The sequence below is a fragment of the Haliaeetus albicilla genome, chromosome 12 (genome assembly GCF_947461875.1).
Source record: "Haliaeetus albicilla chromosome 12, bHalAlb1.1, whole genome shotgun sequence".
NCBI lineage: Eukaryota > Metazoa > Chordata > Aves > Accipitriformes > Accipitridae > Haliaeetus > Haliaeetus albicilla.
In genome coordinates this window covers 32,035,281-32,048,360 of record NC_091494.1, presented here as the reverse complement: position 1 = coordinate 32,048,360, position 13,080 = coordinate 32,035,281, and the positions used below count along the sequence as shown (strand labels likewise).

Here is a 13,080-nt window from a genome sequence, read left to right as displayed (position 1 = left end):
TTTTATTCGTAATTTAAAGCAGACTATATAAAGGCAGGCAGGAGTGCACGTTTTTATGATTTCTATAAAATACATTACCTAAGCACACATAGCAGCAGTCCTACTGCAGCCACACTGCTCTGAGCAAAGCAGAGCTGGGGGTAGATGTAATATCTTTTATTAGACCAAGTAATATAGTTGGGAAAACCAGACAAGCTGTCGGGCACACGCTGCCTTCTCCATATCTGCGTGTGCATATGTGTGTAATATATATAGGTATGGGATATAGATACAGAGATACATCATACATATGTGAGATAGATACATATAGATCCTGTTCTGGCAGGGCTCTGGAAGGCAGGACAGTCTCGCAGACTCCTTGAAGAGGGACAAAGGACCCCGATATGATACACAAACACTGGTTTTCAGCTATTCCTTCCTCTGTATGGGCAAGTCTTACCCACACTGTGTGGGCATGCTGCTGCGGGGGGGAACGCCGTCCCCTGGGCCAGGAGGTTTTGGGGGTTTGAAGAGTTTAGCACCTCACCAGCACTAAGGAGCCAGTGAGGGAAAAGGGCTGCAAAACCTGGTTAGGGTAGTTTAGGTTAACACCTCATCTGTGTTGCCAAACTTACTGTGAAGAGCTGTTTCTCAACGTCATCGTGGACTAGGTCGATGCCCATCCTCTTCTCCCGGTGAAGCAAGCACTCCTGAGCGACCTGTTGGGGACATGGCATAACTGCTGGCTGCAGGGGCAGGGTTCCCTACAGGGATGGTCCCCATGTCAAGTAATGTAAGAAAAGAAATTATAGGTGGGCACAGAGATGACAGCATGGGAAAAAAGCACCCAGGGCAGCTGGTTTAGCTGACAATGAGCAGCCGAGCTGCAACATCAGCATTAAATCAACACGAGGGAGCACACGTGTCCCTGGTGCAACCACAGCTGAATGCGGGGACCTGTGTCAGCCTTGATGCTGACCTCACCTGAGCCTTGTAGTAAGACATGGGCTTTTGTCTCCCAAACCAGGATTTTGGATATACCGCTTACAAAAATATTTAGTTACGCAAATACTGTTCTGATGTGCTCAGCATGTGCTGATAGGGGATGCAGCAGATAGCCAGGGATTTGTTTATTACTAACTTAACTAATGGTCTCTTAATAAAAACTTTCTAGACGTTATGGAGTTGTAATGAAACTTAATTAGACATTTGAATGGCTGCAGATGTTTCAGCAGTAGGTTACAGCTTGCAGCCCACTGGACAGCATGCTTACCTGGAGAGGGGCCTCCGTCTCAGCCAAGGCTCTCTCCAGTCGTTTCTTCATGTCTGTGAGTGCATTGGTCTCCCCGATCATCTCATCCAGCTCACGGCAGAGCTCTGACTTCCAAAATTCTATATCATTGACACGGTCTCCCAGGTTTTTGGTGCTTTCTACTTGGGTTTTCTTTGTCTGCTGATATTTATCCTGAATCATGCGGGAGGTATCGACTCTCAGACGCTCTGCGTTGTGCCGGGAAGTCTCCGACACTTTGTAGTTGGTCAGGTTGGACCTATACCAGTCATCAGGGGTGTACCGGGTAAAGAGGGTTGTTCTGTTGGAAACAAAAGGAAGCATCTTGCTGGGGGTTAACTCCTGGGAGCTTTTGGAAAAGGGAGCCAAAGTTGGGTTGATGGCAGCTGTTTTATAGTAGGCGCTGGGCATCCAGGGGAGGCTGAAGCTCTGAGGCAAGGGGTAGTAAGGAAAACGGTTCTTATAGCTTGAAGCCATGGTGCTGATGGCAGGCAGAAACTTGGTAGGTGTTGATCTTGGATGGGCATATGTTGCTGTTAAGGGGGAGCCAGCCAGCTCCATTCCTGAACGCTGCTATTCAGGTACGTGTCCTGCACAAAGGAGACAGAAGAAGACAACCTCACTCAGTAGGCTCCTGCACTTGCCTTACTTCTTACAGCAAGACATGCAACTTATAATACAGTGATGCACACAGCACCCACACATTGCCTGTACAGGCCTAAAACTCTTGAAAGCAAATCCCTTCCGACAGCATCCCAAGCATATGTATATATAAGGATTTGACTTTGTTGTTAGTATCTAGCATCAGGTCTTGAAATGCAGAGAGAAACAAATCATGGCTGCTATGGAGAATGGCAGATATTATGCCTTCATTTTCCTTAAGTCTGTCAATCCAGTGAAACTGTAGTTGCTGATTCTCTGCTGTTCATTTGTTTCTTTTGGCTGGCATATCTGCTGATCTTACAATACTTCAGATACAATTTTCTCTTTAAAAGTTCCATTACCAGCCCCATAGCTTTGGACACACAGTTGCTACCACCCCACTGCCATTTGTGGGCAAGGGACTCCATCCTCATCATCTCTATCTTCATTTGCATTAAATGCTCAAGTGACGAGTCTGCAGGTGAGCCTAGCTTTGCAGGACTATATCCAAATTTGAAAAAAACCCATCTATTTCAACCTAAAAAGAACAGCCATGTCTTGACTTGCAAAGGAAGAAAAATGTCTATGGCTCACACGATGTAAAATAAATGTGCTTAGACAGGAGATATCCCACAAAGTCTTTTCAGAGTGGCTTGTAAACACCAGCCTTACAGTAACCCTAGGAGGAATGGCCACACAGGAAGATTTTGCTACCAATAACTGCATACGGCACTGTGGGTGCTATTGCTCTTTTCAGATTGAGGTTATCCGTCAATTATTATCAGAAATATAATGCAGAGGGCCACCAAATGTACGTAACACACCTAACCTGAGGTATGTTGTGCTCAGTGTGAAGTTGTTGTGTGGGGTGTCACAACAAGACAGAATAAGTCCCCATGGCTGTTGTAGCCAGCTGCCATGTTGCAGGGACCTGTCCTTCCCCTAAAACCATCCTGTCCCCACTGCTCCCAGCCCGGCTTAAAGCCCCAGTGAAAAGTTAGGACACCGGTGTGCTACAACAAGATCCCTGCATAGGAGGGGAGTTTGACATGAAGCATGTGCTAAATCCCAATTGTTACAGCATGAAATCAACTTTATTCCTTTAAAAATGTTCACATGATGTTCACATGAAATAAACTCACTTTTACTCTAGAACAAAGTATCCACAAAAGCAATCACATGACTAGAGGTTTAATTGCTCCTCCTGGGCTACCCTGATGACTTTGCACATGTAGGCGAGCTGAGAGAGACTGGCTTATTTTTAAAATCATAAAACCCTTGGGAAAGAGAGTTTCTTTCATTTTACTCACCTGTGCAACAAAGAATGCCTCTTTCTGGACAAGGGCAGGACCAAGGATTCACGCTTTCCTACTGGAAAGCTTAAAAGGCGATAGATGGGAGACACACAGAAACAGGCAGGCTGTGCCTGTGAGTTACTGTTACTGTACACCGATGGTAACCCTCTTTAATACCAGACGCTTGCAACCCATTGACTCTCTTGGAGCCATGCCCATTTACACCAGGTGATGAGCAGACAACTCATTAAACTGCACGTTTTTCAACATCCAGGTATGGGGACAGGTGACCTAGAGACATTTTGCATCACCAGTGCCTGTAACGGTTTGATGCATTCAGATGAACAGTGTCTTGAAATGCAGCTGTTAAATAAACGAATGGCAAATGCAGGAGAATAACAGGTCCTTTAGCTAGGGCAAATTGGGAGAAAAATAGGGATGAGTCAGAGGGGAAAAGTGCGCAGCCTGCAGCTGGGAAATCACTGAACTTTGAGGACTGTATTTTCAAGCCTTGCCCAATTTTGGCCATGCTGGCATCGGCTGCCCCAGTACCTGACTTGAGAGCAGCATAGCTGTGGGCACTGAGTCTTGCCCCAGGATCCAGCCTGGCCGAAGAGGCTGTGGGATAGGCAGCGGGAAACTCACACCCTCAAATTTAGCAAAAAAACTTTCACAAACACGACCCTCTGAGCCAGTTTGGCAGAACCGAGGACAAAATGTCTGCGCTCAGGTCCAACAAAAACCACTGTGTGTGCCGGTTCCCACAAATCAGTCATTTCAGCCCTTTTGTCCCTGCTAGGGATAAACGACTGTGCTTTCCCTAGCTCCACACCACTTATTTATACCTGAGAAACAGCATTCAGAGAGTGGGAGACGGCTTCCCTGGCTCCCACCCCTGCAAATAAATTATTCTCTTTCAGATACTGACAGACACGCGTTTAAGAAGGGGAGGAAAAAACCTTGGGAATGGACTGGAGTTACTTTTCCCTGCATTTCCAGCTGAAATAAATGCCCCTGCATCCCTCTCAGGATAAGCCATCCCAGGGTGACACTTTCTACCACCCCTGAACATGGACACATGCTGGGAGCTGCCGAACACCTAGTTTGGGTATGTTTGGATGATGTAAGAGATATTGGGGCATGGGGAGGGGATTAGGACAAATACCTGCTTTTTTAGTCCTCCCCTCCCGGTTAAGGAACACACTCACCCTTAGCTGCCTAGATGGAGGGTGTGCTCCAGGGATTTGGGGGTGCCCGGGGGGGGCTGCTACTCACCACTGTGCTGTCGGTGTCGGTGGCAGTACTGCCAGGTGCTGCAGCATCCCTGGTGCCTGTGTCAGTGACACAGGGGACTGTTGCCACGGGCACAGGGTGCTCAGTGACCGGGTTCTGCCTGGGCAACTCCCCGCAGCTGCTATGGCAACCTGATGCAGCCACTGGGCAACCCAGTGCTCTTGATGGGCAACCCAGGGCCACTCTTGGGCAAGAAAATGCCCTCACGTAGTATCTTAGTTCTCACCCTGGACAACTTACTGCCCTCGCTGGGCAACTTTGTGCAGCCCCTGGGCAACCAGGTGCAGCTGTTGGGCAACTCTTGAGCAGCTGGACAACACAGCTAGTCATATGGTTTAGTTTTAGGTAGTCCGGCAAGGAGCAGGGAGTTGGACTCGATGATCCTCATGGGTCCCTTTCAGCTTGAGACATTCTATGATCCTATGAACTCAGTGCCCTCAGTGGGCAACCCAGTACCACCCCTGGGCAACTCAGTGCAGGCTCTGTGCAACCTAGTGCCTTTGCTGGGCAACTTGATCCCATTCCCAGACAAACCCCCGTGCCATCAGTGGGCAACCCAGTACAGTCCTTGAGCATCCTAGTGCCACCCTTGGGCAACTGAGTGCCACCCATAAGCAAACCAGTGCTCCTGATGGGCAAACCAGTGCCCTCACTGGGCAACCTGGTGCCAGCACTGGTGCTCCTGGGCCAGCCTGTGGCCAAGCAGAGGCCTCGCTGGGGTGGGTGGGTGCACCAGGGTGGGGGTGCTGGCACCCCAGTGAGGAGATGCACGGTGTCCCCAGGAGCCTCACCACGGCACAGCCTGACGCAGCACCAGGGCATCGTGCATCAGTCACCCAGCGACATCGGGAATGTCTCCTGGGAGAGGGTCCTTCCCCATTTATTTCAGGCTTTAGCCTGAGAAAAGGCACTGGAACAGGAGGAGCCCAGTAGTGCCGGTGGTGGTTAGCACAGCCACTCCAGCTAACCCACGGGGGTTTCTCTCCAGCTTGTGAAAACACCCATCAGGTCTGCTGTGAGGACCTCTGTGTCCCACTTTATCCAGAGGAAAGATTTTCATTTGCTTCATTTTACTGCTTTAGATGAACTGTGAGCTGTGTGGATAGCTCACCAAATACTCAGGCTGATACATCTGTCTTCTCATCTTGCCTTTTTCAATTTCCTCTCGTTTTCCCAGCTATCGCAGCTGCAGACTGAGACTGTACCAAAATGTTTTACAGCTTCTTGTGAGGGCAGTGACACCCTGCCCCACTGCTTTCTGTGCACACACACACACACACAGAGCTGGCCTCCATGAGAAGGCCATGCCTCTGTTGCCAAAGATCTGACATAAAAAATAACTCAAACTGTTTTGTGTATACAAAGTTTAGCACACTTTGATTTCACTTTAAACACACATCTTGCTTTAGCTGGCTGAAGAATCGGCTTAGCCAAACTGAAATAAAAAATTCAGCACCCAAGTTGCTTTTCTATAGCTAAACCAGATAAAATAATTTCAATCAAAGCAAGCCAACCTCTGCCCCTTGGCAGGACACGCACACCCCCTCGGACCAGTCCTGCTCTCTGGTCCTTGCACGCTCCCAGCCTCCATCTACACCCGCTCTTGCTCCCTGCCTGGAGCTAATTTTGTTCAGATGAATCACTGCACAATGAGGGACACCACTAATTGTTGTAGGCAACCACATGGTTCTTAAAGTATTTGCTAAATTAAGCAATAATAATTAGATAATATTGTAAGTGGCCCATGGGTGCTCTGCAAAGCACACAGACCAGGACTTTCTGGGGAAGCACCCACAAGCACCATGATGCAGAGGGACAGCAGGGGACATCAAAATGGATGAAGCTTTGGTCCCGCCATAGCACTTGGAGTGGCTTTTCAAGTGAAGGGCTGATGACATACCTAAAAGCTACAAAGTCGAGGAGGATTACCACGGGCAAAACAGTCAAATTCACAAGCTAACTGACTCTCAAGCAAGAAGTTATCAACTGCACACAGTAAGCTGTCCCCAAATCCCTCGTGCTCTGGGTACCACACTGAATTAAGTAGACTATTCACATCCCCTCCATTTATTCAAGTAATTAATCTGCATTCCTTAATTGTGACTACAACTGCAACAGCAGGAAATTCACTAAAATTGCAAAACTGCCACTCCTGGTTCTGGTGGGGCATATCCAGTTTTGATGGACATGTGAGAACACAGTTTGTCCCAAAGCCTTGACCATTTTAGCTCAGAATCAAAAAAGAAAAACAAGGGTGAAAACGTGAGGCTGATGTTAAGCAGGGGTGCCAATTTTCAGCACGTCAGCTCAGGTTTGCCTAGTTGACTAAACTGGAATTTCAAGGGATACATTTAGATACTTAAGTACAAAATCTACTGCCAAAAGCTGTCAATCTTTCTGTCACAGCTCTACATTCTCGCTGTCTATTAATATAGCATTATGCTGGATCATAAGCTGCCCTTCTGAAAACACCCAGATCCAGATCTTTTATAGCATCCGTCATGAGTCTACATGTACCCATAACATTGCCCAGTCACAGTTTAACACCACTTTTGAATATTCCTCTCTCTCCTACAAACATTGTACCTGCCTGAAAAGGCTCAATTGTCTATTCAATAGCAGAGTAATTTTCAAAAGTCACATTAATTCATGGAGGATTAAAAGAAAATTAAACTGTGTGGTGCATCCCATGCTGTCACGCTGAAGGACAAGGATGCTCACAGGCAGCACACGCTCCCATCTGGCCCAGGGCTACTTCAGGGATTCAAACGGGTTTCAAGATTTTATCTATTTATGAAACCAATGCTGGCTCCTAGGGACAAGCTGCACATGCGTGGGCATGGTCCTGCAGCAGGCTCCATCTGGCTGGGAAACACATGAGACTTTCCAGGGTTTTACTGGGTTTCCTGCATTCTGGTGAAAATTATGAGTTGATCATAAAACACAGAGTGCCAAGGACTCTTGAGGTGAGGCCTGGGCTGCTTTGATCTCTGCACATGGCCAGTGGAAAAAGATGGTTATGGCCATCACTGAGCCCCCCGCTGCCACACCAGAGGCTGGAACTGGCAGGAGGAGGGCTGGGGGGTTCGACACTGAACCTGGAGGAGAGGGAGAGGAGGCTGAGCAGGTTGGCAAGGAGAAAGAACCAGCTTTGGACATGGGCAGCCACTGGAGATCAGCTGGGGCTCTCCCTTTCTCTGCCAACAGCCTCTAGAAGAGCTTGCGTCCTTTTCCCATGGTTGGAGAAGCTCAGGTGTTTGTGCCAGCTCCTCCATGCAGCGCTTGGAAGTGCCACCATCCTGGTGGTTGGACTTCTTAGAAAACCCAGCTCCCCAGTCTGCTGGCAGTCACCTTTCTGTGCTCTGCAGGCAAACAGCTGAGCCCCAGCAGGGCAAATACCCATGTATAAATAAGGGGCAATACCAAATTCAAATTTGTGGTTAATTCCAACTCATTTGAGTCACTTCCTCGTTATCCTTGAATGGCTACAAAAATGCAGTTCATCAACAGGTTGCCCCAGCAGGACCTGACTCCTCTCCCTTGCTCTGGTTTAAGGTGGGATGACCTCTGCAACATTCATAAGCCTGTAGTGGAGTAAATATAGAATCATAGAATGGTTTGGGTTGGAAGGGACCTTAAAGATCATCTAGTTCCACCCCCCGTGCCATGGGCAGGGACACCTTCCACTAGACCAGGTTGCTCAAAGCCCCATCCGACCTGGCCTTGAACACTGCCAGGGATGGGGCACCCATGGCTTCTCTGTTCTAGTGCCTCACCACCCTCACAGTGAAGAACTTCATCCTAATATCTAATCTAAATGTACCCTCTTTCAGTCTAAAGCCATTATCCCTTGTCCTGTCACTACATGCCCTTGTAAATATAGTATAAGGTAGGAAGGAATCAACCCAGAGTTAATGCTGCAATGCAGCCAGGACTGTCTGCACGTGTTGGCAAAGGCTTGAGAAACCACCTTGTGCTGTCAGCACATTAGTATGTGCAGTCCCATCCTGCACTCAGTTCTGACACAGGAGCTATTAATAGAAAAACTATTAAAAATGCGTGTTGTGAAACCTTTCCTTTCCCTGAGGTGGAAGCATGCTGTATGTATCCTGTTGCCCTGAAAGAGGCATGAGCAACAAACAGTCCAACTATTTTGCACAAATCAGTGACAGTTGGCTAAGCGTATCGTTCCTTAAGTATGTGTTTCATGTGCTTTTTTTTTTTAACATTCTTAAGGGGTTTAGTGATTGTTTTCCCAGAACCTGCATTTTCTGCCGAAGTTCACATCTCCTTTTCCGCCCTGACTTTTCTATCAATAAACTAAGGGGATATGTTTAAGCCAACTGCAAGTGCACAAGGGCAGGCTGTAGCGAGGGGAGGCAAAGCAAAACCTCTGCCCTGTCCTGCCCACCACCCCCTCATTTGCCAGGTGCGAAGGCAGGGGTGGCCATTCCCACCCCTCTCATACCCTCATCCTGATGGAGCAAATACATCCCACCTCCAGCCCTGCCTCAGAGCTGAGGGATTGGCTCTCATCTTTCACTGGGAGATATTTCACCAAATTTCTCAAAGACACTGGGAAAATGATGAAGTTAAACCAGCGAGACCCACCATGTGGAGACGCAAATGCCACTTTACCCTGACATACCTCTGTCCTCACACAAAATTGCCCTGGAGCTCAGGAGCTACACATGACGTTTAATAGGAGGCCACTTGCCCCAGTTTGGCCTGTGGGGGACATGCTGAACAGGAGTCACCTCACCTAAGTTTAGACATTGCAACCTAAAAAATTTTCCTTTATAGTCAGTAGGAAGAAATAGGCCTCTCCAGAGGCCGTTATCTGTGTTATCTTAGATGACTTTTTTTACAATTAGGCAAACAGTGCAAGGGAAGGTGCATTTCTTCCATGTCCCATAAGAGATACACAGTGATACCTAGACTTGGACGTCTAACTGACCCAGGGCAGATGAACCGAGACTCTCTCAAAAGCATCCTTAGTCCTTCAGCAAGGCCAGACCTACTGAAAATCTTCCCTTGAAGTTTTGGTTTCCAAAGATAGAAAGCTTGGAAAATTGCCTCTAGACTAAAACGATCTTCACCTCTGAACATGAGGCTCTTAACAAAGAGAGAAACCAATGAAGAGATCAAAAGCAGACTGGCAGATGAATTATTCAGTCTAACCATAGTAGCATTTGATTGAGCTTTCCAAACAATAAATATGGCATGAATAAATCATTACAAATCTCTCCTTGAGCTCTCAGGATGAGTCACAACCACCAAACCACAGATGCTCAGGGCAGGCTGCTCTGCACATCCACAAGGTTAAGACACAGATAACTCATGTAATCACAGCAGTCGTGATCTCAGAAAATGTACTAATTTACTGGTGATATTCTCAGCGGTGCCCAAGGAACTATCGGAAATAAAACCCAGTGATTTCGGGGAGACCGTCCCTGTAGCCACTTCAATACATCATGGGCTTTGGCAGGGGGGAGTCTGGATTTTGCTCTCTACATTGGCCTCATCACAAAGTCCAACGCTGTAGGGAGGGTGTGCTTTAAATTGCATCCAGCAAGCAAAGAGGTTGCTCACACCATAACATTCAATCAACTACACAAACAAATGGGCATACAAGCAAGTAGGAGACAGTCCAGACCCACTGAATCACAGTCATATAAAAGATCTAGACATTGGCATGAAAAAAGATGAATGCATGCCCAGAGCAGAGAATGTAGAGCATCACACTGCATCTCTGGCTCCCTGGGACCTGCCAGGAGCCTGACGGGAGTTTTGTTCTTCCAAGCAAGTTCACACAAGGTCACATTTTGGGGTCACCTCCTTGGCACACAGAAAAGACCTTATGAAACTGTCCCCAGCTAGTTTTCCTTTGTACGTCCCATCTTGCTGAAGCCCTTGATTTATCAAAGGTGAAACCTTCAAACCACCCCAGGGGCTGACTTCTTTCCAAGGAGAAGGCCAAGCAAAAACTGTTAAGAGGTGACAGCACTGTGGTCCAATAACTGATGGAGGGGGGAAAAGGGAAATGAAACCAGTTTCTCTATATTCACCTTGAAATATCTCACCCGTGAAAGCATTGGACCATGCGCTGTTTATTAACATCACAACCAACCCCATTATTTAAACACAAACTTAAAATTGAGCCACAGCATCTGAGATCTGCTAAGTAGAAATAGATGGCTCACGTGATTGATGCTACGCACATGCTTTTGTGCTTAGCTGAAGTGAGTTATTGGTGGCCTCTCCATGCTCGTATACACTCCTCATTTCTGAGCCAGATGTGAAAGCAATTAGCACAATGGGATGACTATCTTAAGTCTGTGGGGCTTTTTATAGGTTAGTGTTTATTTTTGGACCTACTTTCTTGAGGTGAATTTTGGCAGGCTGCTCAAGGACTGGTTTATGTCATGACTGGCTATTGTTTAAAGCTTTTTATTGCTTTGGCAAGGGCTTGGGTTGGAAAGGGGAGGGGAGAGTTATTGTATTTTTTTTTTCTCTGTCATCATATTCAGGCTACTATTTCACAGACAGCAAAAGGATGACAAAGTCTGCAGAGCCGATAGGAACGACCTCAGCTTCTACCTCCTCAGGAAATAGTGAGGGCTGAATACAGTCCCGTTGCGGAAGTGCCCAGAAAGCTCATCTGTGAAAAAAAAACCAGCCTTCATGGAAACTGCTTTTAAAAGGAAAGAAAAAAAAAACCCCTCTCTCCTCACTTTTCAGTTCCCCTTGCAGCACTGCCAGGGTGCTCTTTCCACGGTCACATAAAGACTCTTCCCAGTGGCAGTAAACTCTCACGAAGGAGGGATGTGCCTCTGCACTGTCCCGCAGCACAAGGCCTTGGACATCTTTTGCTGCTGTACAGAAGGACGCGGCCAGAAAGGAGCCTTTGCTGCAGAAAAGCCCCTGATTCCTGGGCTGTAGGGCTTGCCTACATGGGGAAATAATACCAAATAATCCCAACAGACCAGCTACTCCCGAGACTCCTGAAGAGAAAGGTCCGTGTAGCAGTTCCATCAGTGCAGCGTGGTGCTAGCAAGGCACTGGGGAGGTCTGCGGTACCCTTCCCTGCTGCTATCACACTTGTCCAGCTCAGGGGGAAGAAAAACATCTCCCAGTGCACAGTCACCTCAGTAAATACTCAGCAAATGTTCCTTGCGGGAATGGTTGCAGCAAACCTGCTGGGCACAGCATTGGGAGCCACTTGATGTTGCATTTAAGCTCCCGGAGTGCATCCGTTCTCTTTCTGCAGCAGCAATACCCCACGACTGAGCCGTGAGCAAGGCTCTGCTGTGATACACGTGATACAGCCAGGTCGGGAAAAACACAGCCAGCTCAGGGAAAAAATACTCTCGATAAACAAGGCGAGACATGGGTGTGCGGTGACCTGACTCCCCCCAGGGCAGGGGAGAAGTTGGCCAGTGCTCACCCCATCCTTTTTCCCGGGCCCTCTCCCTCATTGGGCTCAGGATACAACCAGCTATTTGGGCTTGAGTGCGCAGATGAGAAAAAGCAGAGGGAACACCTGCTCTGCTCCATCCCCATACATCTGCCCAGGGGACCGCAGAGGCTGCAGCCAAAACACAACAATTTAGATACCAGTTGCTTTTATTTGAACTTTCCAAAATACAAGTGGCCTTGGCTGGTCCGTCCCTAACATACACTCAAAATACGCTAAGTGTTTGTGACTACAATTTATTTTAAAACACCACCCAGACTGTGCTTGAGTGATTTTAACACTTCTGCAAAGAGATCATCTACAGAGTTACTTCTGCTAAAAATGAAGCAATAATTCCACGTTTCAGTATCACTTATTATTCAGGACACTCAAGGGATTGTCTAACTCCAGATGAAATTTGCTTTTATCAGATTTGGCCACTGAGAGCTCTGATCAGCATAAAGAGTGTGCTTAAGAGCCATTTCGATACGTGATATGAAAAACTCCAACTACATTTAATTGCTGGATGAGAACAACAAAGCAGTCTACATTGCTTGGCCAAATATTAGGCTGGAATTGGAGCCTGAATCTGAACCATCTTTTCCTTTCAGAAAATTTGGCTTTCTTACCACATTTGTGACTGGCCCTCGTAGCTGTCCCAGCCCAAGCCAGGGTGCCAGAGATGGATCTGCCAGCAAAGTATGGGATGAATTTGGATCCACTCCCAGTTGCAGCTTGTGACGCTCAGGGCCCTCAGTGGTTTAGGTCAGCATCGCTCTCTGGTTTCCATACATCAGCAGCCGCTGGGGTTTGAGGATTACGGAGAATGTTTACTACTTCAAAACAAAGGGAAACCATGTCCATATAAAGCTGACAAATAATTAAGACAGCTGCAATCAGATTAGATCCTGTAAATTACTTGATATCATTTGGTAGACTTTTTTTTTTTTTGCTAGAAAGGGCAGATCAAATTTCCTAATAAAAACCCCTTTTTTCCTACCCCTGCGAGTGTCTTTCATTGTGCGTCTGTCCACCCCTGTGACAAGCCAGCAAGAGGAGCATTTCTTTTCTGCCATGCCCTGCCACAGACCTTTAGAACTACCATTACGATTTCATTACATAAA

General features: G+C 47.3%; 1 protein-coding gene across 4 annotated transcripts in view; it reads right to left on the bottom strand.

Moving 5' to 3' along the window:
* Positions 1–13,080, bottom strand: part of TEKT3 (tektin 3) — an 84,285-nt gene that overhangs the window by 5,805 nt on the left and 65,400 nt on the right. For all 4 annotated transcript variants that reach the window (XM_069798903.1, XM_069798902.1, XM_069798904.1 and 1 more), the window contains exons 2-3: positions 1,253–1,860; positions 615–698 (exon numbers count right to left, since the gene is read on the bottom strand). In XM_069798903.1, coding sequence (XP_069655004.1) covers positions 615–698; positions 1,253–1,831 — 663 coding nt within the window. In that variant the 5' untranslated portion in view covers positions 1,832–1,860. The remainder of the gene's footprint in view (positions 1–614; positions 699–1,252; positions 1,861–13,080) is intronic.